Here is a 26,972-nt window from a genome sequence, read left to right on the forward strand (position 1 = left end):
TTGCTTTTTGTTGAGGTATATAATCCAACATCTTTGAAAAACGAATTCATAACCCCCATCAAGAAAGGGGGGTAGACTGACGTATTGGAAGAAAAGTGCATCCGTTTGCAAAAAGATATGTGTAAGGTACCCTTTATTTGTTGGTTGCGATTGAGTCTTATCTTTTAAATAAATGTTCAGCTTATTTTATCTACTTGACTTATGTTATATGGGTCTAAAAATAAGAACTGTTCCAATTATTACATCTACAGTTATTGTAAAACGCTGACCCCTTAGCACAGCGTTCATACAGGTTCCCTTCATACTTGCTCATTATTTTAGACCAGGCACGCTATATTAAAACATGTTCATTATTTATCTCGCAAGGGTTTCTTACGGCCATTGTATTCATTGCTCATGTGCATGAGTTGTATACACATGTATATCTGTCACCATATATTAATAGGAGCAAAACAGTTAAATATTCTACACGTGAATATTAATAAGAGCAAAACAGTTCAATATTCCAGCCCGAAGTGAGAGGTAGGCGTTCCCTGCCGACCCCTGTTCTAGCTGTCAACAGATATATTTTAGTGTATTCATTTAAACATGACAGAGTGACATTGCCCGTAGGCTACAACAGGCAGACACTAACGCTGCCTGAAGCAAATTATCTCGCGTTTCCTTGACTGATGTGACAGCACTATAGGTGGAGCCGAGAAGGACCTTACATAACACAACATCTAGTCGTATACTGCAAAATGGCGGAGCGCAGAGAAGGTTGGTGTAATGTTTGATTTTCCTTTTATTTTTTTTAAACTGAGAAAATCCACCCAGCAAAGCCACTGTCGGTATGCAGCTAAAACAAAAAAAATAACGAACAACTAAAAAACGAATGTCACATAGATACAGCTAAACACGCAAATCTTGAATACGACTATAGGCCAGTCTATGACTACTTGGGCATCGGCACATTTCATACTGTTGTTGTATATTCGTAATTAAATGCAACTATTTTAATCTTTAAAAGACTAAAGAAGGGAAATGTATTTTCTTACCACCTTGTGTTAATGTCAGCATTGAAATTGTATTTACAGTCAGAACCACACAGAAACAGTACGTAGGGGATGTTCTGTGCAGAATTGCCAGGACGAGGTGCGACATTTGTATTGTCAGTGAAAAAGTAATATTCGTTTTCTTATAACTTTAGTAAAACCGTGGTGTTATGTGATATTATTTGCAGCGTTTATTTGTGATGTTTGTGAGTACAATTCTAGGAGCCCGTAGTCTTTTTTTGAGAAGTGGAAAAAATAAAATACTATCATTAATTTTGATGTGCATAAACAGTGCACGTTATCTTGCAAAATTGGTTTGCCAAATGGAACTATTAACCTACAGTGCAAAAACAAACAAAAAAACTCCAAGCATGAATGCAACGTGTATGGTTTTCTAAGTATGAATTAAATATCTGTCATGTATGTTACCTCTAGTAATACGAACCGTATCAACGATTTACCCTCGCTAAACGTCCAACACGGGGAAGCTTGATGATTTATAACTAGGGGGGCAGACAACAACGAATGCCTATACAATAGAGAAAGGAATGCCCATTGTAAATAATGGAGAAAAGAATGCCCATTAAATAACGAAACAAAATATGAATAAGGAACGAAAGCTTAAAATCCCTAACATAAATCTTAAAACCCCTAATACCGCTTCTTACAAATAAACTAATGTACAAAATAAAAGTGGAATGACAGCTGTTTTCCATTGAATGACAGGCTGGGAACAGGCTTTCTTATGATTAGTTCATTCATTTTTGATTGTGCTTTATATATATATATATATATATATATATATATATATATATATATATATATATATATATATATATATATATATATTACTGGAAACTATTAGATTTTTGTATCTGTATAATTTTATTTTCAAGATCAAGACAGCGATGAAGACTGCTATGAAGTGGTGGATTTGACAGATTATGCAAGACGGCATCAATGGTGGAGCCGGGTCTTTGGACAAAATTCCGGGCCGATTGCAGAGAAATATTCAGTCACTACTCAGATAATGATGGGTGGAGTAACAGGCTGGTATGTGTTAAACTACCAGACAAGTACTGTCTGTAATAGTTGTGCACTTGCCATGGTTTTCCCCTAACTTTAAGCATGCGAGTTTCATGGGGCTCAGGAGTGGTGCATCCGGTAAAGGCGCTCCACGTGGCATGCAGGATGCGCCCTATAGCCTGGAGATCGCAGGTACGAATCCAAGTTATGTCATTGCCGACCATGACGGGGGGGTTCCTAGGGGGCTGCGCACAACTGGCCAAGCGCCGCCCGGGTAGGGAGGGCTTAGGTTGGCAGGGCAATCCACGGTTCACCACGCACCAGTGACCCCTGTGGCAGGTCTGCAGTGGAGCCATTCATATCTGTGCAAAGCATGTGAGTTTCAAGTGAAAGGCCAGGTTTGCTAGGTACTGAACAACTTTTGGTCGGAATGTACAGTACTGTTTGTAGTAGTTCTTGTATTGCCCTTAATCAGTATATTTACTTTATCATGAGGGCAATATGAAACTTTTGAAGGTATTGAGGGTAGAGAAATCTAGGTAATTTTAAATGGATTCTGGTCAATAATGGATCAGAACTATGGAATGCTCTACAGCAGGGGTGCACAAATCCAGTCCTCTGTTTTTGATAGGTATCATTCAATAATTAATTGATTGAAACCGAGAAGTAAGGTAAATTGGATTAAGTAATTAAGGGCACAGATGGAACAGGAGGACAGCAGGAGTGCTCCGGAATTGTGCACTTTTATAGTGTCATAGAAAAACGCTTGCCTGAATTTAATATGCATAATGCACATGGGCATTTGTTTTGAGATTCTCTTTTACAGTTTGTGGAGACTGGTGGAGGGGAATGTGTATTTTCATGATGGTGATTTTTGAATATGTTGAAGGATAGTTGCTGATATAATTCTGTTCTTTACAAGGTGTGCAGGATATCTGTTCCAAAGGGTTGGGAAGATTGCAGCCACAGCTGTCGGTGGTGGATTTATTTTACTACAGGTATGATTGTGTGGAAGCAAGCATTTAAAAAGCTGTAACTGACTTTTATTATGGCCACTCTGTAGTAGATAAATGATAAATTCTTAGATAAAGAATTTCGACTCAAGGTCTTTCTCAGTGTCTTCTATAGTATACTAATAATAATCTAACACAATGCTGAAATGCAGTATTGTACATGTGTGTTTCATGTAAAAATCCTAGTGATTGTTTACAAAGTATCATTAAAACATTAAATTCAATTTGCCATTCACTCATTAGACTTCAAATATTGTATAAGAAACAAATTCCATACATTTGTTTCCCAAAATAATTCTTCTCAAAAGCATTCACACCAGAAAGCTAAATTTGACTCTGTGCATTACTTTCAGTTTGCAAATCACAGTGGGTACGTGCAGGTTGACTGGAAGAAAGTGGAAAAAGACGTCAATAAGGCCAAAAAGCACCTAAAGAAGAAGGCCAACAAAGCAGCACCCGAAATCAGCAATGTAATTGAAGAGGTAGGAATTATGGTATTGTGGATTGTCAATCAGTAACTCAATCTCTGGGTTTCCTGCTTCAGCGTCTTGGTTTTAAATGATGCCGTCATCCATGAAAAACTTCCATTGTCTCAACTGTTTTTAAACCATTGTTTTAATGTACAGGGTCATGTTTGATGCAAATGACCAAGATATCGCACTGCCAGAGACAGGCTGCTGTTTTTAGGTGTATATCTCTATACATGGAGCAGCACTGGGGGTGTAGGAGATTTTTAATAGGGTATGTGAGTTACCCCTGACAGACAGGAGAGATCGAGAGACACGAAGGTTGACGTTGACACGCCACTCAGACGCACAGGTTTTATTTACAATATTTCTAAGAAGTTCTGTTGCAGTTGCGGGTGGCTGCCACTAGAGTACCAGCAATGGTAGTCCTAGTGCAGAAGGACATGCACACACTTGTAAACAAACAAAATAATACAAAAACGAAAGCTCTCCAAAACCGGGGCCGAGCGCTGCTCCCACTATAAGGGAGGTCTCGCTCCAGGAGCCTTCTCCCTAAGATACTTGGGGGATGGGATTAAAAGCCCTTAAACAAAGATCCCCAGTTGTTGATTTCTTTTGCTCACCCTGGTTATACACGCAGTCGTGAAGATTTTTATAGCAGATGGCCAAGGTTAATTGATAATCAATAAATCATTGACATCTGACCACCTTCCACACCTGTCTTATTTAGAAATGGGAACCCAATCCTAGCCCTGCCATATCTAACACAAACTTTATTTACAAAAACTAAAAGGAAGCAAAAATACATAACCATACTATTTACAGGGCTTCAGCCCTGCCACAGGTGGGTACATTATGAATCTTGTTCTGTCTCTTTGTTTTTCTATAGTCTACAGAATTCGTGAAGAAGAATATTGTGCTCTCCAGCGGGTTCCTTGGAGGATTCTTGCTTGGGCTTGCATCGTAAAGATTCAAGGCCTACAGGAGCTGCCAAAACAATACCTGATAATAGTAACTGTGAAGCTTTTTTTTCTGTTCACGAGGAGGAAGGGAGAGTCTGTGAACAATAATGCTGGAGCAGGAGGAGAAGCAGCAGTACAGCCAGGACACTCCACAATGCTTTCCTCCTCTTTACTGTGCCTCTCAAACCAGCAAGAGCCCAGGAATCTCATCAGTACTCTTTAAAAGAGTTGTAGAACCTGTGCATTGTGCAGAAACAACACACACAGATTCCGCTTTGCTCGTCGCTGCCGGGGTGATGTTCTTTTATTTTGCCTGGCCAAGAAAGTGTTATATTATAATCTCTTGTCATCTCATGTCTTTTTCCGTTTTGTAACACAAGAAACACTAATTGGATGTACTGTATAGTGTCAGAATATTATGTATACTTTGTAAATGTTATTATTGTTGTTTTATTTTGTTGTTTTTTTTTGTTCGTTTTTAGTCGTTTTGCCTTTAAAAAAAAAAAAAAAAGTACAATATTTGTGGGGGTCAGTGCAATCCCAGTATGCAATTCAAAATATATTTTAAATTTAAAGTTGTGTTTTATATTTTCTGTTTGATTTAATTCATTAAAAATAATAATAATGGTGAATGCAAATATTGCATATTTATATATTTCTCATGCCATTCCTAACCAGTTTTACCATAAAATTATGGTTTTGACCAGTTAATCAATATGCTGGTAAAGGGTATGCTCGGTAGAACAATGAATCTGAACAGGAAGCAACAGCAGACCATGAGGAAGAGGGCCGTGGGGTTGACACCTTGGGGCAAACTCACAAAGCCATTACAGTACTCCAGCACCATTTTTTACTGAAAGAAGACACTTATTGAAGCTTTAGAACCTGAAATAAACTGAAATATAATTGGTAATAATTGGTCCAATTAAATAATTTAGGGCACACTTGGAACAAAAGCCAAGAGGGACACCGGCCCTCCAGGCCCAGGATTCCCCACCCCTGCTCTAAACCATGGCCTGTGGCATAGATGACATTGCCAGAGATTACAGGCCACTGTTGGCCTACTCTGGATCAGTAGAGAAGAGTTAAATCACCAGTCTTGCCCATTCAGCACTATTTATTAACATCCAAATATTGTTTGGAGATGATGAGTGCTTGTTTTTAATCTTGCATGACAGCGCAAAGACCAATGCGATCACAAAAAGGAGAGAGTTTTTTTTAATTTTTTTTATTTAAAATAAGTTTGGACTAACACAAAAAAAGCCATTGGTTAAGGATGTGTTAATACATGAAGGTGGATGTTTATTAACCTGTGATATCTATTCTGATTTTTATTAAGTCCCTAAACAGAAATGTCAGATTTAATGTTTAAAAGGTGTAGTAACCCAGGTTTTAAGTTCTATTTCCTTACCATTAAGTACCCCTATTACTGCATCCTTTTAACATAGAACTTTTACATGGAAATATTTCAAATGTTCTTAAATTTGAAACATTTCTGAAGGTGCAACACTACAGAGCTACCCTCTCCTTCTGGTCTGCTAATGTTAGTTCCTTAATATTTTCTATGCTGGACCACGCAGCCTTTTCAGAAGTGTCATTCCCCTCTTCCACCCACTGTTTCAGGTAAATGTGATTTCACAGCATACGTTAAGGTAAGTGGAGTTCTGACTGAAAATGGAATCTCTGGAAAGTGTAACTGCACAATAAGAGGAGAAGTGGAAAAGGTGCTGAAGGTAATAAAGGCCCTCCTTTTCACAGGGACCCACAAGTTAATAAGACAAATTGCATTCATTTACTATCATTTTGTCTATTAAACCACATGTTTTTGAATGAATGTAAACACTATAAATCATCCATAACAACATGAGTTTCTTGTGTGTTTGTTTAAATATATAAGAATAAGTCCTACTTTAAAAAACAAAAAAAAAATCTGTTATTAACTGAATTCAGATACTTACAGTAGGAATTGCTCTAGTGTGGTTGTTGTGTTGTGCTGGGCCTGTCACTGACCTGCTGTGTGGTGTCTCAGGAAGCCTGGGAATTGTATAAATAAGGGTCTGAAGCACATGGTCCATGTGGACCAGGGTGAGATTCAGAACTCCTTGGCAGTGTGTGATACTCCAGAATGGAGTTTGCTGTCAAGGCTGACTTGCACATGTTCTTTAAGGCTCATGTCTATTTTCTGTGATGTCCAAAGTATTAATTATTTTAGTGACTTCAGGTCACCATTGATACCATGCCCAGGTGCCCTAAATGACACTTAATAATAGGCAGCCAGATACTAAGCAGTGGATATGTGACCCTTTTTTTACTGTTTAACACCAATGATAGCCACAATAACAATATGATTATTGTGATTTGCATATATCCTTACCTCAAAATAACAATACAGTATGATATTCCAGTTAAGATTTTTTGTTTCAGTGTGAAATTTGAAACGCCAACATATAATGTTGCCACCCCTAGGTCAGTGTCATTTAGCCACAGCTGGCTTGATAAATGAAATGTCTGTAGAACATTGAATATTTATGTCAGTTGATAAGAACATAAGAACATAAGAAAGTTTACAAACGAGAGGAGGCCATTCAGCCCATCTTGCTCGTTTGGTTGTTAGTAGCTTATTGATCCCAGAATCTCATCAAGCAGCTTCTTGAAGGATCCCAGGGTGTCAGCTTCAACAACATTACTGGGGAGTTGGTTCCAGACCCTCACAATTCTCTGTGTAAAAAAGTGCCTCCTATTTTCTGTTCTGAATGCCCCTTTATCTAATCTCCATTTGTGACCCCTGGTCCTTGTTTCTTTTTTCAGGTCAAAGAAGTCCCCTGGTTCGACATTGTCTATACCTTTTAGGATTTTGAATGTTTGAATCAGATTGCCGCGTAGTCTTCTTTGTTCAAGACTGAATAGATTCAATTCTTTTAGCTTGTCTGCATACAACATGCCTTTTAAACCCGGAATAATTCTGGTTGCTCTTCTTTGCACTCTTTCTAGAGCAGCAATATCCTTTTTGTAACGAGGTGATCAGAACTGAACACAATATTCTAGGTGAGGTCTTACTAATGCATTGTAAAGTTTTAACATTACTTCCCTTGATTTAAATTCAACACTTCTCACAATATATCCAAGCATCTTGTTGGCCTTTTTTTTATAGCTTCCCCACATTGTCTAGATGAAGACATTTCTGAGTCAACATAAACTCCTAGGTCTTTTTCATAGTTCCCTTCTTCAATTTCAGTATCTCCCATATGATATTTATAATGCACATTTTTATTGCCTGCATGCAATACTTTACACTTTTCTCTATTAAATTTAATTTGCCATTTGTCTGCCCAATTCTGAATGCTGTCTAGATCATTTTGAATGAACTTTGCGTTATGTAAACAAGTCCTTCATTAGCAAGCATATCCTCCAGCTGTTTTGGACCTCCGCTTCTCTAAACAAAAGAATGTATTAAATGGGAACCCATCTTGGCAGGTTTGTTGGTGATGGACAAGCTCATCAATGTATGAAAAACAAATACAAATATAACATCCAAATATACTAGAGAAACGACACACGTGGCAGGTTTGTGTTTGTAAAAACCGATTTGCTGGTTTGCTGATACCCCTGTGAATTCTTTGTCAAATATTACATATTTATAAGATAGGAAGATAATAAATCTGAAGCTATCAAATCTCTCTTGGTAAAACTAACCAATTAGACATATCTGCTGTGCGGTTTTATTGGCTTGTGGAATGCTGTCTTGCCTTTACTGACAGTTACAGGATGTATTTGTATTTATTTACTCTACCCTTGTGGCCAAGAAGGGTGCATGTGGCGCAGCCTTTATTTTTATTGTAATGTGGCTTTTGCAAATGTTTGGTCCTGGTTTTTTTTGTTTTGTTTTGTTTTGGTTTTTTTTTTAAATAACATCAGTTTTGTGTTAGTCCACCTGTACAATTTTTGTTGTTGTTGTTGTTGTTGTTGTTGTATATTTAAACAAACCAATTTTTTTTCCTTAACTTAATGAAACTGAATTCCCAAACGCACCGTCTTTTTTTTTTATCTACAACTGGCGAGGGTATAGTATTTTACACGATCGGGTGACAGGTCTAGGTGTTTACAAGACTGATAATTCGTTTTTTACCAATACAGTTTGATGATTAAAAACACCAAATAATGGTAACGTTTCATTCCATAAGAAAAGTACCTTTTAAAATAATGCATTCAAATGCATATTTAATATTTAAAAAACACATTTGGTTGTATGTAGGTCCTTGAGAAATAAACGTATTTTAGACTTAAAATGATAAAGCGCATTGTAGGTGACGTAGCGTACTATTGTGACGTTCAATGAAGTACCGGTATCTGAGCAACAAGGGACCAAACAACTCACTCCCCATAGCAACCGAAAAGTTGATACAGAAAGTTGAAACACACCGAGTTACAAATATATTGGATTGTGCATTCTGCCAACATGGCTCTACCTCTGCTACCGGGCAATTCCTTCAACAGAAATGTGAGTAAAGATTAAAAATTATATAATTTACTGAACTGAGAATATGTGAATGTCTTTTTTTATTTAAACATGCCGCTCATGCCTTCAGTTCAAATACAAACTGAACATGTTCTAGTTTCTACGCTTATGTCATAATAGGGAACACTTACTGCAGATTAACCTCATATTGTTATCTGAAAATGCATTTCATAAATAAAAGCCGACACTTTCAAAATGTATTGTAGTATAACTCCAAACGACTGTACTTGATTGGGATAAAAATAAGGGAGAATGTACCGACTAAACAATATAAAATCAGGATACCTAGGATACGCGTTGGTAACAATAACATACATTTTATTTATTACAAGAGAAAAGAATTAGAATCATTTTGGAAAAAAAAAAAAAAGTACTGAATTCAACTATATGTTATCCATAACACCATAGAATATCTGTCAATACAAAAAGACTATGAAGACTACAAGTTTTATTGTGGTATTACCACAGTCATTGTAAAGAATTCATATAACTAAAGATTGATGTCTTGTATAAACAATTAGATCGCCATTTTTTAATGCACTGTAGTAAAAAGAAAACTGGTAGCTAACACTGTTTTAGAACTCTTAACACAAAAAGTGATTACAGCAACATGATATTTAGATTAACTTTGAATAAAACAGGGTAGGCCTTTGCAACACAATCTCATTATATTCACTTCAGCTTGGAAAGGAGAAATTTAACAAGTCCCAGCATTTCGATTATTCCAATGGCATCCCGAAAATGGTGGGTGAAGAGAAGCCGGGCATTGGAGGAGAGCTGCTACTGGGACAGAAGATGCGCCCCAAATACACAGTGTTCCCTAGAGGAGAGGGCAGCGATGCACCATCCTGGGTTGCCTTCGACAAACAAGTACGATTCCAAGAATTTGCAGGGCCACGTTTATTACATTTTTCGTCACTCTAAAGCAAGGGTCTCCAATCCTGGTCGTGGAGGGCTGGTGTCCCTCCTGGTTTTTGTTCCAACTGTACCCGAAATTACTTAATTCGACCAATTAAGTGCTTATTGAAAGTTTAATGGGTCCAATTAAGTAATTTAGGGTACAGTTGGAACAAAAACCAGGAGGGACACCAGCCCTCCAGGATCAGGATTGGAGACCCCTGCTCTAAAGGATGCATCTTTAAAACAAACAATTGAAATTAATATTCTGCTGTGTGCCATCTTGAGATGATCAAACATACATGTTGGGTTCTATTTGTTCAAAGATTTCAGCCAAAAGCTGCATAAAACTAATTCTTAATATAACTGTTAATATTTCCCTTTCTCTATACTTAAATCCAATAAAATATAAGTATTTATCTTTCTGCAGCCTTGCTGTTAAACTACCAGCAGCAGTCTTATCAGGGCAGTAGAATTTGTACTGGTAAAAAGATAGATGAAATGGTAGCCATATCAGTCGAGAGATGATAGTCCAGAGAAGGAGATGTGATACCTTTTATTGGACAAACTGAACGATAATTAATCACAAGCTTTCAAGACCTCAAAGGTCTCTTCTTCAGGTGAAAGTAGGAAAGAGAGATGTTTACATTGAAAAATGGCATCAAAACTGTAACAAAAAGAATCAATTTGAATCACTACAATTCTAATGCAAGGAAACAATGATGTGAATTATAGTGCTCAGGGGATTGTAGATGATGGGTCGTTTTGGTATTAAGTTCTGTTTCTTGCGTCTAGTTACGCAGGCCCCATGCATAGTTTACTTAAAACCAGGCATGTGTCTGTAATATAAAAAAGTTATACCAAGCAATGATGTTATTGCATTTTTATCTAATTTCATGCATGTCATTAAATGAGACCAAGCAGTGATGTCATTGCAAACCAACCATAGAAACATGGTGCAGTGACCTCAGTGTTTGCTGTGTAAGTTAAACAGAAGTAAAAAACTGGCCATGTTAGAAAGTTTTAAAACCCTGTCTTCAATAGGTGTTATGCTTTGATGCCTACTTCCAAGAATCTGTACACGAAAAGAGGGAGGAGCAGTTCAGAATCAGAAGGTGCAAAATTTACTTCTACCTTGAGGATGACACCATACAAGTTGTGGAGCCAGAAATAAAGAACAGTGGCATTCCGCAAGGTAATAATCCAAAATAAATCAATACATTAAAAAAAATAAAATGTTTGGATGTGTAGACAAAGGACGTAAAGAACTGCATGTCAATGTTTGTTTTTTCTGAAATGATAAGCGCATAGTTTTTTTGTTACCATACACTTCTTGAATGTGTCTGTATGCACTTTCGTGCCTCAGTTGAAATCATAAAGCTTGTAAATACTTTACAGGTCATATGAATAGAAGCTAAAGCATATGTTCTAAGCGGTTGATTCACAGCTGATCAATTCATGCTGAAGGTTAAATTGCCAATCTATAATTTATATATTCCAGGCCAACTAGCTAGTGGAAGGCATTTGCTGGTCAGACATGCCATGACCTTGCCTTGAAGATGTGCAGCTACAGTCTTTGAGAAAAATGACACATGCTGACCAAAAGACTTCAATTAGTTTAAAAGAACACATCTTGTATATTGCTTTTCACTATAGTATTTGAGCAAAAATATCCAACTCACCATTTTAAAGTACAACAGTGGCTTCACCCTGTTAAGTACTGAATTCATTTTGTTTATTTAAGTATTCCTAATAACTACTAAGGTCCGAAGTGGCTCCCATTCCTCATGTATTGTAGTATGTTGTATGCTGATGTCTGATTTTCACTAGGTACTTTTATTCGGCGTCACCGCATTCCCCTCCCACCACCATACGATGATGAGTGTTACACACTGGAGCACTTCAACATCAACCAAGAGATGGTGTTCTACTCCCGGACCTTCACGATCACTGACTGTGATGCGTTCACTAGGAACTTCCTGAGGAAACTGGGGGTGCGACTGAACTCCCCCAGCGCCACCCCCAAGGACCCATACAGCACCGTCCGCAATCAGGTTAGACCCCCCCACACACAATACACAATACACAATACACTTTTTTGTTTTGTCAATAAATAATATAGATATGCATATATGTGTAATATTATGTATATATATATATATACAGTAATCCGTCGCATGTCCGCCTGCCATGGGACCAGAGTAAGGGCGGATATGTAAAAAGGTGGATAAATGAATCCTGTTTTAAATACCATTATACACAGCTGTAACAATTATTATTGTAGCAACCCGGACAACTGGGGGCTCAGAAGCCCCGCTGCTGTGGTTGTTATGTGTTGTACGTGTTGTGTGTATTGTTAAACTGGTATGCATGCAAGTGTGTATGTGCAGCCGGGAGTGAATGGGGTTAGTTAGATCACACGGCTCCATGTGTGAATGGTGGAGGAGGAGCCGTTAAAAAAGTGTGTGACAGTTTTTTGAGTGAGAAACAGTACCTGCCTACAGTGTGAGACTGGAAGCCAGCTACAGTTGTTTGTGGTTAATAAATAAAAGACACTCACCTTGTCAGCGACTTTATTGCTGGCGCTGCAAAGAAAAGGGACGGCGGTACATTTTATTCACACAATTATTGTTTTGAGATTCAGCTTTTATAAGGGAACTCCCCTAAATCCCTTGTTTAGAAAGATGCAGGGTATTAATGCTTGTGACAAAGTAGCTGTCTGCAGTGTGGGTGCGTGCATTCGCTGCTGAGTGACAGGCAGGAGAGCGAGACGGAGGTTGAAGTTGATACGCCCCCCGCAGGAGAACAGGATTTATTTACATATCAAGTCAACACACTGAACAGCTCACGTGACACTTCCAGCAATGGTTGCGCACGGAGCACATACAACACAGTGTACAAAAACTCTGGTGGATCTACAGTCTCTGAACTAATCTTCTCTGTTCAATAATAAACTAACGTTGCTGAAGCGATTGATCATGGCTGGTAAACGGGTAGGGCGGATATGTGACGGATTACTGTGTGTATATATATATATATATATATATATATATATATATATTATAATGTTAATGTAGGTACATCAGAATGTGAATAATTGACAAAACAAAGAATCAATTATATCAGGATTGCAAGTCCTTCTTCAGCTGGATGGGAAAAGCAGTGCAGTAAACAAGCTGCTATTATAAACAAGTTTCTGCCATGAAACGATTACCCCTCTCAGTCAGAAGGCTACAGACAGCTTTCAGAACCTAAACTAATTGAGAAAAGAGAGCCATGTGAAAATCTGGGACAGCCATGTGAAAATCGGTGTTCTTTTAAATGGCGAACCAGAAGGAGTGTAGAGGAGGAGTGTACAGTAAGTGAGTTACCATTGCTCCAAGGAGGAGATAAAATATGATGATCGTGTATCCGTACTTACCCTTCACAAAGAAGGGTATTCCGTGAGGGGAATTGCCCAGGCACTGTTTCGAGCAAATACAGTACATACATAAATATAGGAGATGGAGTCCTGATAATCATTTTCAGTCAAAGGGGAATATGACCACCTCTGCTCTGTAGTATGTTGCTGAATAAACAGGTGAAAGTATCCTGTACAAAGGTTTTTGATTTTGTTTTGTAGATGCAGGAGAGCATGAAGCCTCTGCGGCCCTTTGAGCGCTTAGATAAGCTGAAGCAGTTCCTGGATCACGACCGGCACGTCCTGCGATTCTTCTGTTTCTGGGATGACTCGGACGCAATGTTCGGGGACCCTCGGGAGCTCACGCTGCACTACTTCCTGGCGGACGACACCATCGAGATTCGAGAGGTGGTGCAGGCCAACTCAGGCAGGGACGCGGCACCCATGTTCCTCCAAAGGAACAAACTGCCTAAGGTGATGACCATGTGACGATCCAGGTTGTGGATAAACATAAAGGTCTTGCCAGATATAATTGAAATGATACGCTAAAAAAACCTGAAGCGTTTCTATTACATGGGACCTTTAGAGAATATATTTTTTCTTTATTATTATTATTTAGTTTTGCTTCTTTGCACTGGATAGTTAATTATTTTATGTACACTATCGTTTTAAAATATGAACTGCATTTGGTTGATATTTCTATGTTCCCTTTTGGTAGAAAAAGGCAGCACAGTTAATGATTCTGATGATTATTCCATGATTTCTTGTGGCTGCTGTTTCCATTTTACCTGCATGCGGACTATGGAACAGTAAACATACTGATGTCTTTATGCTTGGCAGTCCCTGAGTAGCCATAAGAAATGTTTACCAAATCAGTATCTTTGCCAGCTATTGCTAGAGAACTGTCCACCCAAGAGGTATTGAGTTTATTATGGTCTCAGTTAGCTGAACGGTTCCTTTTCATTAGCTCAGACAGTAATGTCGTGGTTCCAAACAGTCACTTGTGTGTCACCCTTTTTATTCTCACCTGCTATTTCTACACATCTGTTCCTTCTTAGACGCAGGTCCGAACAGCCCCCGAAGAGATTCCAGTAGCATCTGTCTGTGACTTTTTGTAGTTTCCAATTTTACAGCTGCCAAACCTGGCAGTGCTTTTGTTACAGCCAGTATTCCAGCCAAAGGGATTACTTGTAACCAGAAAGATGTGATGTTTCTGAATCAATTGTGACACAACTTACCTTCTCAGTTCTGCTTCACACAGACACACACCCTTAACAGGTGCAAAAGGTGTTGGAGCAGGGTTCTCTGTTCTCTGTTCTCTGCATGAAGTTTTAACATCTACTCTCGTGTAATGGAAATCATTATATATATATATAGATATATAGATATAGATACCATTTTTTACTTTGTCACGTATGGCTGGGTGGTTACATCACAGGCCAGGAAGTAAACAGAGGCACAGTACTGCGGGAGGAAGCGCTGGGCGCGTATTTATTAAATAAATCAAATAAATAGACACAAAACACTTTGACAAAACAAAAAGGCACGATGACCAAAACAAATACACCTATACAAACAAGTATCTTGCTGGCCTATCTCCAGCATGAGTAGCAATAGTTTACCTTTGTGATGTCTCTCTCTCTCTCTCTCTCTCTCTCTCTCTCTCTCTCTCTCTCTCTCTCTCTCTCTCTCTCTTCTTAACCTCCTTCCCCCTTATGAGTGGCTGCTGTACTTACACGTGACCATCTCCAAATTCATAATCACTTAATCAATTTGGAGATGGCCACATTACACACGAGTTTAGAGTGATGGGGCTTTAACTCCATCCGCGCTGCCAAACAATAACAAACCATCATTTTTAACGAACAGAATGCAATACATTTAAATAATAATAATAATAATAATAATAATAATAATAATAATAATACAAAAACAATACAAATAAACACAGGGGCGGGCACATCCCGTCATAGACTTTTACAAATCGTAAAGCTGACCAAACACATCTGAAACTAACTGCACATGTATGGTTGAAAGTCTATAAAAAACTTCCATTTTGTATTGGAAGCCAGGTGGTGGTTACTGTGTAAAAAAAATAAAACACAGTCACCGCCACCTTTTCCATGGCTGTGTATGGGGTGATGCTTTTCTTTATCATGGTTAATGCTCTCTCTTTCTGCCTGGACAAGCTTTGCTTTACTCCACACTGAACACATATACGGATTGACAGGGCTGCAGAAGCTCCAGGCTTTAAAGTTACCTTGCTATCGAGCAGCGGCAGTGAGCTAACTGTTTCTGAAAGTATGACTTAAAGATGTATTTATTTTTTGCTTTTCCCTGCGTCGCCTCCTGTGACAGACTAATTTCAGAAACAAGCTTAATGATAATAAAGCATCACTTTATTATCAAGGTTTTTATTTCTTTATTTTTTTTTATTTTTTTTGTCACAGCATGCACCAGCTCCTAAACATCAGCCTGGTGAAATAGCAGATCGCACTGTTCTCAATGTGTTTGGTCCAATGGGACAGGGGGGGCGCTATATTGTGGATAGCCATAAGGTTGGTGAAAAACATTAAGCATGCATTAATCATTTACTACCTTTAATCTATTTTAGTCAATGGAACAGCTAGGATTGGCAACCTCAACAAGGCATGTCAGATATATATATCACCAGAGATATAAATAAATAACACGCTGTAGTTGACCATACCATGAACAACATAAAATAAGAAATTTGCCATACTTTCACATATAAAGTGCTTCCCAAGATAAAGCCTTCACTACACCAGCCAGTCTGTTGTAAGTACAGTAAAAAAAATCACTGTGACTAAGCAATGTTTCATAAAATCTAACTGACCCTCTTCAAAAATAGATGAAGGATTTAAAAAACAAACTTCCATTTCCTACTAATGCAGAATGACAATATTCAATGTGACACCTGTCTTGTCAGTTACTATTGCATACATTTATTTTTGAAGTAAAACAAAGAACACATATCCTACCCAGTCATTCTGAATTGTTAGTAAATGGAAAACTTCTGTTGCGCCACAGTCTTTGTGGGACATCTTTCAATCCTCTTGCCTATTTTTGAAGAGGGGTCCATTATCATGAAACAGGCAGATCTAGTCTATCTGATTTTGCAAAACTACTCCACGTTCCTTCCCTGCAGCTTGTTCAGCGAGTCACAAAATGATATCTTATATATAAACAGGGGGCCTAAATTGGGTTCATGATCAATAAATGTCCCACCCTCACTCTCTATTCCTAGTAAATTGATAACCTTTTGGGGTACTTGGGAGACAATTATCTCATTAAAAAATGCATATAGATTCTCCTACCAATGCAATACATTGTTCTACATTTGTTCACTTTTAATCTTTCCTTTAATCTTATTAACATTTCTTAAAATAGTATCACACCGCCAAATTAATGCAGTTAATGAACCCATTGTCCCAATGTGTTAGACTGGAGCTGTGCATCAAGAGTTCTACAAGGATTGTGACCTGGCCATAGGGTCTGTGATAAATGTGTGGGGGAGGAAAGTGATCATCTGTGACTGCGACGGATTCACCAAAGAATACTACCGCACAAAATACGGAGTCGGTGAGTATTTCTTGAATGGAATTTACAGTGATGTGAAAAAATAAAACTGAGTTGTGGATTGTGCATTGTGAAATATGAATGTGGTATTTCATTATTTCATTATCTAAAGAAATTTAAAACAACAAAAATGAAGTTAGGTACCAACTTTAATTAACAAGACTGGACCAGTTCCTATATATATTTTACATTATGAAAGCTGGTTGCTGTTCAGTTTTCATATTCTGACTGCTGGAATGGAGCCTTATTGTCCGTTGGTAGCTGCTGTCCTCCTCCCTTGATTTCCAGTGAAACGTAGAACAGAAATATAGGACGTAATTTAGGAATGATCTGCTTAATTGCTGCAAAATTCATGACCACTAGATGGCAGTAAGAGGATGATAATGACAGACTGGTAATGTTTGGTAGAACTATTGCCATTGCTGCAAGAAGCCAGTTCTAAAATTGATCGAAAGTGGTATTTATGTGGCACTTAAAAGTTCTAATATAACTTGTATCTAAAATGGAGCAACCATGGGACGATGTGCTTTATACAGTTGAACCAGCATTTTTGACAGTTTTTTAACTTGCAATAGCACAGCATGTCATTAATTCCTGCAAAGCCGATACCACAGCTAGTTTTGTTCAGATTGAAAATGATAGTTACAGCTGTTTTAAAGGCATGGGTATATTGGAAACAGATGATTTCCTGCTACATGGGTAACACACACGACATACTATATATAATCCAGAGCTAAAGGGTTGAATACTGCAGATCTACGGTTTATAACATTTCTCTCTCCTTTTCCACAGAGGACTTTACTCCAGTGAGACACAGAGCCTCTCCACGCCCTAGACTGGAAAAGAAAGTTCCCCCGTACAATGGGTTTGGATCAGAGGAGGACTCGCTGTGCTCATGCCAAGGGTTGATGCCGAAACCACCTCAGAAAGACTTCAGGAAGATGATGGAGAAAGACAGGTAGAGAAACACTTTTAAAAAAAGGGTGCTAATGGCAGACCTGCATCGAACTCTATTGACTAAAAGGCCTCTTTCCATGAAGTCAGGTGTAGTTTAAGTAAATTGCAGCTCATTTTTTGTGGAAGCAACTACTAAAAATAATTAGTACTTGAACATTTCAAAATACTAATGTATGTGGTTATACAATAATACATGAATTATAGAGGAATACAGGATACACCATGAACGTTCACGGAGTACTGTAGTTATTCCATGAATGAGGATGGTCTGGATCGGTTGTCTACTGTGTAGTGAAACAGTGGAATTACAAACCTCAAGCAATGAAATGTATAAAGTCAAAGCAAAGAAATAAACAAGAAATGTATAAATTATGTTTTTAAAGCGTCAAGAATAATAAAACAACAGCAACTTTATAATTAGTTCAACTACAATTTTTTTTCTTTTCCAAATAGCTTTGCAATACTGTACAGAACAGTGTGGTACATCTTGTCTACATATTTATTGTAATTGCATAGCTTGCTTTAAAAAATGAAGTAACAGCATGTTAATGACATTGTTACAAGATGAAGTGTTAATTAATAATTTCCGGTAATAATTTATCAATGTGTGTACAATACGTACAGTATTATGCTAAATATAACTGTTTAGCTTCATTTTTATATTCAAATATATTTTGTTCCATGTTCTCTGTTTCCCTAAAGGCAGTTAGTTGTTAAACTGCTTCAGCTTTAATTTGTTACAATAAATGTTCAATATCAGTAAAGTGATTTGGTTTTATAGGGCACGGGTAAATTGCTAATTTCACATTTAATTTCCAGACATGGACTGGACAGCAATGTGCTGCACTTCGTTGCCAAAATGATTACGGACAGTCCTGTTGACAGTGAGCGGAAGTTTATCATCTCCTACTTCCTTTGTGATGACACCATTGCTGTGTTTGAGCCTCCACAGAGGAACTCAGGTAATCTGTTGCTCTAGATTCTCAAATACCTTTATACAACCTTTCTGTGGTTCGTTATTCTCTATTCATTTTAACAAATAGCCAACTGTGACAGGATGACGTCACTGGCACGGTGTTTATAACCAGGAAGATACTCAGACTCCTACAAATACACAGTGTATGCGGTTTGCTATGAGCCATCTCCACGCAAAGCTTTTTAACAAACGTTAAATGTACAGTAACCTGCAACTGATGGTTTCTTTCTTAACTCTAGAAGTCCCTGCCTCACTGGTTCTGCTTTCTTAACATCTGTCACGGTACTTTGCGCTCTTTCTTGATATTGTCAACAGCCATTAAGCAGCTTGGTTTGAATATTTCTTTGGCTATTTTAAACAAACGGCCGGTAAGCATTGCGTTTATGAAGCTTGCTTTAATTCAAATGCATTTAAAAGCTAAAACACGCTGCCAATATCTGCAAGCGTGTGCTCCATCATGTAAACACATTTCACCCAAAAAAAAAAAAAAAAAGCTTTCTCGACTGGTGTATTGAAACGTCACTGCTACACGCAGCTGACTGACACACGCACACAGCCCGCCTCTCTTAAAGGGGCACTCACCAAAAGGCTGATTGCTGTAACGCTTTCTTTCTGTTTCCATCGCGGAAGCTGCATTTGCTGCCAATGCTATTACCCTTGTAGCCTACTTTTAATATTTATTTATTTATTTATTTATTTACCGAGGCGGTTAATTGATCAGGGAGGTTATGTGACGGTCCCCTGTATTTCTAACCTCTGGGGTTTTAGACTGACCTGCCAGTTTCACACATACGCAATACCCGGCTTCAGAACTCCCCTCAACACCCACAATAATTATATACATATATTCTACTCAGCACAGCACAGCACAGCACACAAAAACTATCACCTTCACCAACATTAATTCTCTACACTAAATCCCAATTACCAACTGTGAACACCTATTTTATACACCCATGGCTGGAACCTTAATTAATCATTTATACATTTATTCAATTGTGGCTCCAGCCACATACCCATGTGTGTTTGCAGAGAGGATTTTAATTCCCTCCCTGCCACCCAATATTTGCCACATATACACACCCTGCCATGCTGCCACACAACTACACTAATAATACACACAATTCACTCAAGCAGTAACAATAATAATGCCAACAATACAAAAATAATACAAATAAACACAGGGGCGGGGTGTACCCTGTCACACCAACCTTGTGTAGTTTGGCTTGTCTTAGTAGAAACAAAACATTATGTAACACTATAAAATGGCTTTGGTAAGCACAACACTCTGATTGGCTAAACATGATTACTGACAACAATGCACTAAATGTTTTCTAGGGTGGTTGTGGCACTCGGCTTTGCCTTGTGTCTTACAGTGCACCTAGCAGTGTGTATTTTTACTAGTGTACACCTAGGTGTGTCTTGTTGCTTACATTTCTGGTGTTGTCAATGTAACTGACAAATGAGGATGGGTTGCTCACGGTCAACATCATGAGAAATAAACACAGTGATGAACGTTCATAAATTATTCTGTTTATATCACAATTCTGAGAAAAATATTTACTCAGCAGCAATGAGTATGAAAACATGTATTCAATGCTGGATCTCTCAACACTTGTAGAAACTGAGTTACTGGTCGTCTCTTGCAGGGGTAATCGGAGGCAAGTTTTTGGAAAGAGGGCGAATAAAGAAACCAGAGCAAGAGCTGTTCAAGAGCGAGCTGTCACAGTACTTCAAGACGCAGGATCTGTTTGTGGGAGCCAAGCTGTCTTTCAATGGGTACAACTTCCAGCTGGTGGACACTGACGAGTACACCTTCAACTACATGGAGAAGCACGCAGACGAGGCAAGTCCAGCCAGGGATGAATAAATCAATTTTTATTTTATATAGCGCCTTTCATAGTGGACCACCATCACAAAGCACTTTACAAGATGCAGTAACAACAAGAAAATCCATAATATTTTAAATACAGAGAAATGCATAATACATGCTATACAGTAAAAAAAAATTAAAAAACAGTGCATAATACATGCTATACAGTAAAAAAAAATTAAAAAAACAGTGCATAATACATGATAGCAGCATAATACATGAAATAGTAGCAGCAACACAACAGCTAATAGCAGATATCAGACTTAAAGAGCATGGAAAGCAAGACAGAACCTGTGGGTCTTGAGAGTTGATTTAAAGCGAGCGACGGTGGGAGCATCACTCACCAAAGCTGGGAGAGAGTTCCAAAGAGTCTGAGCCATGAAACTAAATGAGCGTTCTCCAAGTGTGGTGCACTTTTGCTTGGGGATAACAAGCAGGCCAGAGTCAGAGGACCTCAGCTTGCGGGCAGGGACATAGCGGGTCAGGAAGTTGAGGAGGTACTCAGGACCTGTGTGATCCTGAACTTTACAGGTAGCCAGTGCTGCTGGGCAAGACGTGGGGTGATGTGATCACGTTTTTTACATCTGGTAAGGATCCTGGCAGCGGTATTCTGAACTAGCTGCAGTCGGTTTACGGTGCGTGCCGGGGGACCAACGTATAGAGTGTTGCAGTAGTCGAGTCGAGACAAATGCATGACAAAGTATCTCTGCATCTGGGAGGGAAAGGTAGGGACAGACTTTGGAGATGTTTTTGAAGATGGTAGAAGGAAGATTTGATCACGGAGGAGATGTGGGCATCAAAGGATTGGTTGTTGTCAAGAAGTACACCAAGGCTTCGTACTGCGGGGGAAGGCAGCAGCAGACAGTTTCCAAGGTTCAGGACAGCTATATTTAGATTGTTAAGTTGAGTTTTAGATCCTACTAGAAGAAGTTCAGATTTGCTAGTGTTCAGCTGAAGAAAACTGGCAGACATTCAGGCCTCGATGTCTTGAATGCAGGCCGAGACCATGGCAGAAGGGCTTCCAGGGACGAGTTTTAAGTAGAGCTGGGTGTTGTCAGCATAGGAGTGAAACATGAGGCTGTGTTGGCAGATGAGGTGACCCAAGGGAAGCATGTAGATGTTGAAGAGAAGGGGCCCAAGAACAGATCCTTGGGGGACACCACAAGTGACTGGGTTTGCGACACTACTGCATCAAGCATAGAAAACAGAATGCATGCGTCCGGATAGGTAAGAGGACATCCAGGAGAGACAGGTTCCAGAGATCCCAGCATACTTCTGAAGGCGGTCAAGAAGAATGCCATGATCTATGGTGTCAAAAGCAGCTGTTAGATCAAGGAGGACAAGCACAGAGGGAGCACCAGCATCAAGCAGGAGATCATTCACAATCCAGAGCAGAGCAGTTTCAGTACTGTGATGTGGACGGAAGCCAGACTGTAGAGATTCAAGCAGATTGTTATCCATGAGATGTTTCATCAGCTGACTGGCTACAGCCCTTTGAGTGTTTTGGAGAGAAAAGGGAGATTGGAGATGGGACAGAAATTAGATAAGTCAGCCGGGTCGAGGGAGGGTTTTTTGAGTACCGGTGTAACTCGGGCAAGCTTAAGGGCAGCAGGAACCGAGCCAGAGTCCAGGGACAGGTTGAGAGTGTGCATAATGGAAGGAGCAAGATCAGAAGCACAGAGACAGACAAGGTTAGTCGGCCAGGGGTCCAGGGGGCATGTGGCACTAGTTGATATCAACAGTAAGCCAGAGACATCAGCAATGAGGAGAGGGCAGGAGGGGCAACCGGAGGAACGTCAAGGTGGTCGAGTAGTAAACTGGGTTTGTGGTGGGAGAGCGTAAATAGATGTTGTCAATTTTGTTCCGAAAGAAAGAGGAGAAATCATGACAGGTAAGAGGAGGATGAAATGGAGATGGATCTGTCGGTGGCTGGATGTAGGATTTGGTCAATGGTCTTAAAGAGAACATTGGGTTTACCGTGTCCCATAGTTATGATTTCAGAGAAGTACTTCACCCTGGCCGCGGCGAGCGCACGCCTGTAGCTCGCGAGATGGTCTGTCCAGATGTCTCTGTGAACAGTTAGTCCAGACAACCTCCACTTGCACTCAAGTTTGCGGCAGGCAGACTTAAGCACTCGAAGATCGAGGGTGTACCATGGGCAGTTTCGATCTTTCTTGACGGTTCTGGTTGTAAGCGGGGCAACAGTGTCGATGATATGAGTAAGGGTGGCGTTGTAGAGGGTCACCGCATCATCAACTGAGGACAGAAGAGTTAAAGGGGATGCAGAGACACATTCCGAGAGTTTCAAGGGATTCAGCACATTCTTGGGACAGAAGGAGATAACAGTATCAGTAGCGGAGGAGGGAGCAGGGAGATAAATATTAGCAGTGATTAAGAAATTGTCAGAGAGAGAGATATCTGAGACTGAGAGATTGGAGATATGAAGGCCCCTGGTGATGAGCAGATCCAGGGTGTGTCCTCGGGTGTGAGTGGGGACATTGATAGATTGAGAGTCCAAGACAGTCCAGAAGTGTGTTGAAGTCTGTCACTAAGGGGAAGAAAGGCAAGTCAACATGAATGTTGAAGTCTCCTAGGAGTAGGATTTTGTCAGTTGAAGTGCAGACGAGGGAGAGGAATTCTGAAAACTCAGCTATAAAAGCAGAGTTGCTCTTACAGTGCCTTGCGAAAGTATTCGGCCCCCTTGAACTTTGTGACCTTTTGCCACATTTCAGGCTTCAAACATAAAGATATGAAACTGTAATTTTTTGTGAAGAATCAACAACAAGTGGGACACAATCATGAAGTGGAACGAAATTTATTGGATATTTCAAACTTTTTTAACAAATAAAAAACTGAAAAATTGGACGTGCAAAATTATTCAGCCCCCTTAAGTTAATACTTTGTAGCGCCACCTTTTGCTGCGATTACAGCTGTAAGTCTCTTGGGGTATGTCTCTATCAGTTTTGCACATCGAGAGACTGAAATTTTTGCCCATTCCTCCTTGCAAAACAGCTCAAGCTCAGTGAGGTTGGATGGAGAGCATTTGTGAACAGCAGTTTTCAGTTCTTTCCACAGATTCTCGATTGGATTCAGGTCTGGACTTTGACTTGGCCATTCTAACACCTGGATATGTTTATTTGTGAACCATTCCATTGTAGATTTTGCTTTATGTTTTGGATCATTGTCTTGTTGGAAGACAAATCTCCGTCCCAGTCTCAGGTCTTTTGCAGACTCCATCAGGTTTTCTTCCAGAATGGTTCTGTATTTGGCTCCATCCATCTTCCCATCAATTTTAACCATCTTCCCTGTCCCTGCTGAAGAAAAGCAGGCCCAAACCATGATGCTGCCACCACCATGTTTGACAGTGGGGATGGTGTGTTCAGGGTGATGAACTGTGTTGCTTTTACGCCAAACATAACGTTTTGCATTGTTGCCAAAAAGTTCGATTTTGGTTTCATCTGACCAGAGCACCTTCTTCCACATGTTTGGTGTGTCTCCCAGGTGGCTTGTGGCAAACTGTAAACGACACTTTTTATGGATATCTTTAAGAAATGGCTTTCTTCTTGCCACTCTTCCATAAAGGCCAGATTTGTGCAGTATACGACTGATTGTTGTCCTATGGACAGAGTCTCCCACCTCAGCTGTAGATCTCTGCAGTTCATCCAGAGTGATCATGGGCCTCTTGGCTGCATCTCTGATCAGTCTTCTCCTTGTATGAGCTGAAAGTTTAGAGGGACGGCCAGGTCTTGGTAGATTTGCAGTGGTCTGATACTCCTTCCATTTCAATATTATCGCTTGCACAGTGCTCCTTGGGATGTTTAAAGCTTGGGAAATCTTTTTGTATCCAAATCCAGCTTTAAACTTCTCCACAACAGTATCTCGGACCTGCCTGGTGTGTTCCTTGTTCTTCATGATGCTCTCTGCGCTTTAAACGGACCTCTGAGACTATCACAGTGCAGGTGCATTTATACGGAGACTTGATTACACACAGGTGGATTCTATTTATCATCATTAGTCATTTAGGTCAACATTGGATCATTCAGAGATCCTCACTGAACTTCTGGAGAGAGTTTGCTGCACTGAAAGTAAAGGGGCTGAATAATTTTGCACGCCCAATTTTTCAGTTTTTTATTTGTTAAAAAAGTTTGAAATATCCAATAAATTTCGTTCCACTTCATGATTGTGTCCCACTTGTTGTTGATTCTTCACAAAAAATTACAGTTTCATATCTTTATGTTTGAAGCCTGAAATGTGGCAAAAGGTCGCAAAGTTCAAGGGGGCCGAATACTTTCGCAAGGCACTGTAGGTGGATGGTAGATAACAGCAAGGGTGAGGGACATGGGAGAGGGGAGCGTGATGGCGAGATGCTCAAATGAAGAAAAGGCAGGCAAAGAAAGAACTGAGGAAGCGAGCACAGAATTTGCAATAACAGCACTGCCCCCGCCTCGGACAGTGAGGTGAGGTTTGTCAAAGAGGGAATAGCCCTTTGGGGTGGCTAGATGCAGCAAGTTCATGTCGTTTACAGAGTGCCAGGTTTCAGCTAGACAGAGAAGATCAAGATTGGTATTGGTTATAAGTTCGTTGAGAAGCAGAGATTTGTTAGTCAGAGAGTGACAATTGAAAAAGGAGATTTTCAAGTATGTAGCAGGCAGCGTAAGGGGAGAAGGAGTTAGTAAGGGTATGTGCAGCAGGTACTTACCAGTGTTCATTCTGGGAGTGGAGAACGAGTGAGCCCGCTTTGTTCAGGGGAGCCAGATGTTAGGTGTCAAAGTAGGAATGAGGCCTCTAGTAGCCATTAGGAGAGAGTTGGGAAAGATCCTCGCTCCACTGTCCTCGCTCTTCCACAGCTCAGACTGCCCTTGGACGTGTGGCCCTTAGACTGCCACAGCTCAGACTGCCCTTTGTCGTGTGGCCCTTAGACTGCCACAGCTCAGACTGCCCTTGGACATTTGGCCCTTAGACTGCCACAGCTCAGACTGCCCTTGGACGTGTGGCCCTTAGACTGCCACAGCTCAGACTGCCCTTTGTCGTGTGGCCCTTAGACTGCCACAGCTCAGACTGCCCTTGGACATGTGGCCCTTAGACTGCCACAGCTCAGACTGCCCTTGGACGTGTGGCCCTTGAACGGCTGGCGTTCTAAGACACTGATTGCCAATTTATACTATAGTGTAGGCCTGAAGCCGTATACTTACCACACGTTTCTAATCAGCCCCCCAATTCAACACAGCCCAGCACACAAAGGAATTCTAAATTATTATTTTTAAGTGAGGTCTGGTTACCTTAGCAAGCAAAGATTTAAATGATTAAAATTAACTGTAATTCACTTACCTATTTCAATGTTGTTTTCGCCAGCGGTTGGAAACACACGCATCTCTGCAGTTCACTCACATGACAGGGCTTACCACTTTTGTTTTCCATGTGTATTGATGATGTATTTCTGTTTGAGATAAACTGGGAGTGTTATAAAGAGGCTAGGCGATGACAGGCTTTTAGATATGTTTTCAATCCCGCTTGAGGCTTTGCTTCTCATGTTACTGGATGTGGGAGAAAAATCACATCTAATAGCTTGTCATCACCGATCCTATTTAGGGAACCTGTTGGAAAAGAAAAGAACACAACTGCTCCTTATACATATTAATTCACATAGAAGCAGAGTTGTTGACTCGAGTTAGTGACTCGGACTCGAGTTACTTTTTTTGGGACGCGAGACTTAATTTGAGACTTGAACAAATTGACTTGAGAACAATAAAAATTCAAACGCTGCACCGGTATTACGTCTCCTGTTGCACCCTTGCTCTGCTCTCATGCTGTCCTCTTGCTTTCATGCTGTGCACTCATGTGTGTGTGCCTGGTCCCTGTCAGCGCTGTAAGATTTTTTTTGCAACGCGCAGCCAAATTTTGGAAGTAACCAGCCAAAAAGTAACCAGGTTGTGTTTTTTAAACCAGCCAAAAAACAGCCAAAAACATGTACTTACATTTAAGACATATATATATATATATATATATATATATATATATATATATATATATATATATATATATATATATATATATACATATATATATATATATAGTAAAAGAACTCACCCACTCGGGTTCGTTGCCCCTTTAAAAATACGACCCAGGACACTGAAATGGATTTTTTTCAAGCGCTGACGCGCTATATTTTAATGAACACAAAACAAAACAAAACCCAACTCCTCTTGGAGCACTAACTCAACTCTCAGGAACACCCTGACTAACACGGGACA

The 26,972-nt window shown here is 39.7% G+C and overlaps 2 protein-coding genes across 2 annotated transcripts in view; both read left to right on the forward strand.

The window, feature by feature from the left end:
• Positions 1-563: 563 nt before the first annotated feature.
• On the forward strand, positions 564-5,134 carry fundc1 (FUN14 domain containing 1). The gene is made up of 5 exons (XM_034010566.3): positions 564-759; positions 1,931-2,087; positions 2,983-3,058; positions 3,427-3,555; positions 4,430-5,134. Exons 1-5 carry the CDS (start codon positions 741-743, stop codon positions 4,505-4,507), a joined length of 459 nt encoding a protein of 152 aa, XP_033866457.3. The 5' UTR covers positions 564-740; the 3' UTR covers positions 4,508-5,134.
• Positions 5,135-8,883: 3,749 nt separating this feature from the next.
• The window catches only part of efhc2 (EF-hand domain (C-terminal) containing 2), a 27,259-nt gene continuing 9,170 nt past the window's right edge, over positions 8,884-26,972 (forward strand). The window contains exons 1-10 of the mRNA XM_034011464.2: positions 8,884-9,000; positions 9,700-9,888; positions 10,960-11,110; positions 11,746-11,969; positions 13,538-13,789; positions 15,766-15,873; positions 16,780-16,918; positions 17,708-17,873; positions 18,692-18,834; positions 20,498-20,694. Of these exons, the coding sequence (XP_033867355.2) occupies positions 8,959-9,000; positions 9,700-9,888; positions 10,960-11,110; positions 11,746-11,969; positions 13,538-13,789; positions 15,766-15,873; positions 16,780-16,918; positions 17,708-17,873; positions 18,692-18,834; positions 20,498-20,694 (1,611 nt within the window). The 5' untranslated portion in view covers positions 8,884-8,958. The remainder of the gene's footprint in view (positions 9,001-9,699; positions 9,889-10,959; positions 11,111-11,745; positions 11,970-13,537; positions 13,790-15,765; positions 15,874-16,779; positions 16,919-17,707; positions 17,874-18,691; positions 18,835-20,497; positions 20,695-26,972) is intronic.

This window comes from Acipenser ruthenus, chromosome 8, assembly GCF_902713425.1.
Source record: "Acipenser ruthenus chromosome 8, fAciRut3.2 maternal haplotype, whole genome shotgun sequence".
Classification (NCBI taxonomy): Eukaryota; Metazoa; Chordata; class Actinopteri; order Acipenseriformes; family Acipenseridae; genus Acipenser; species Acipenser ruthenus.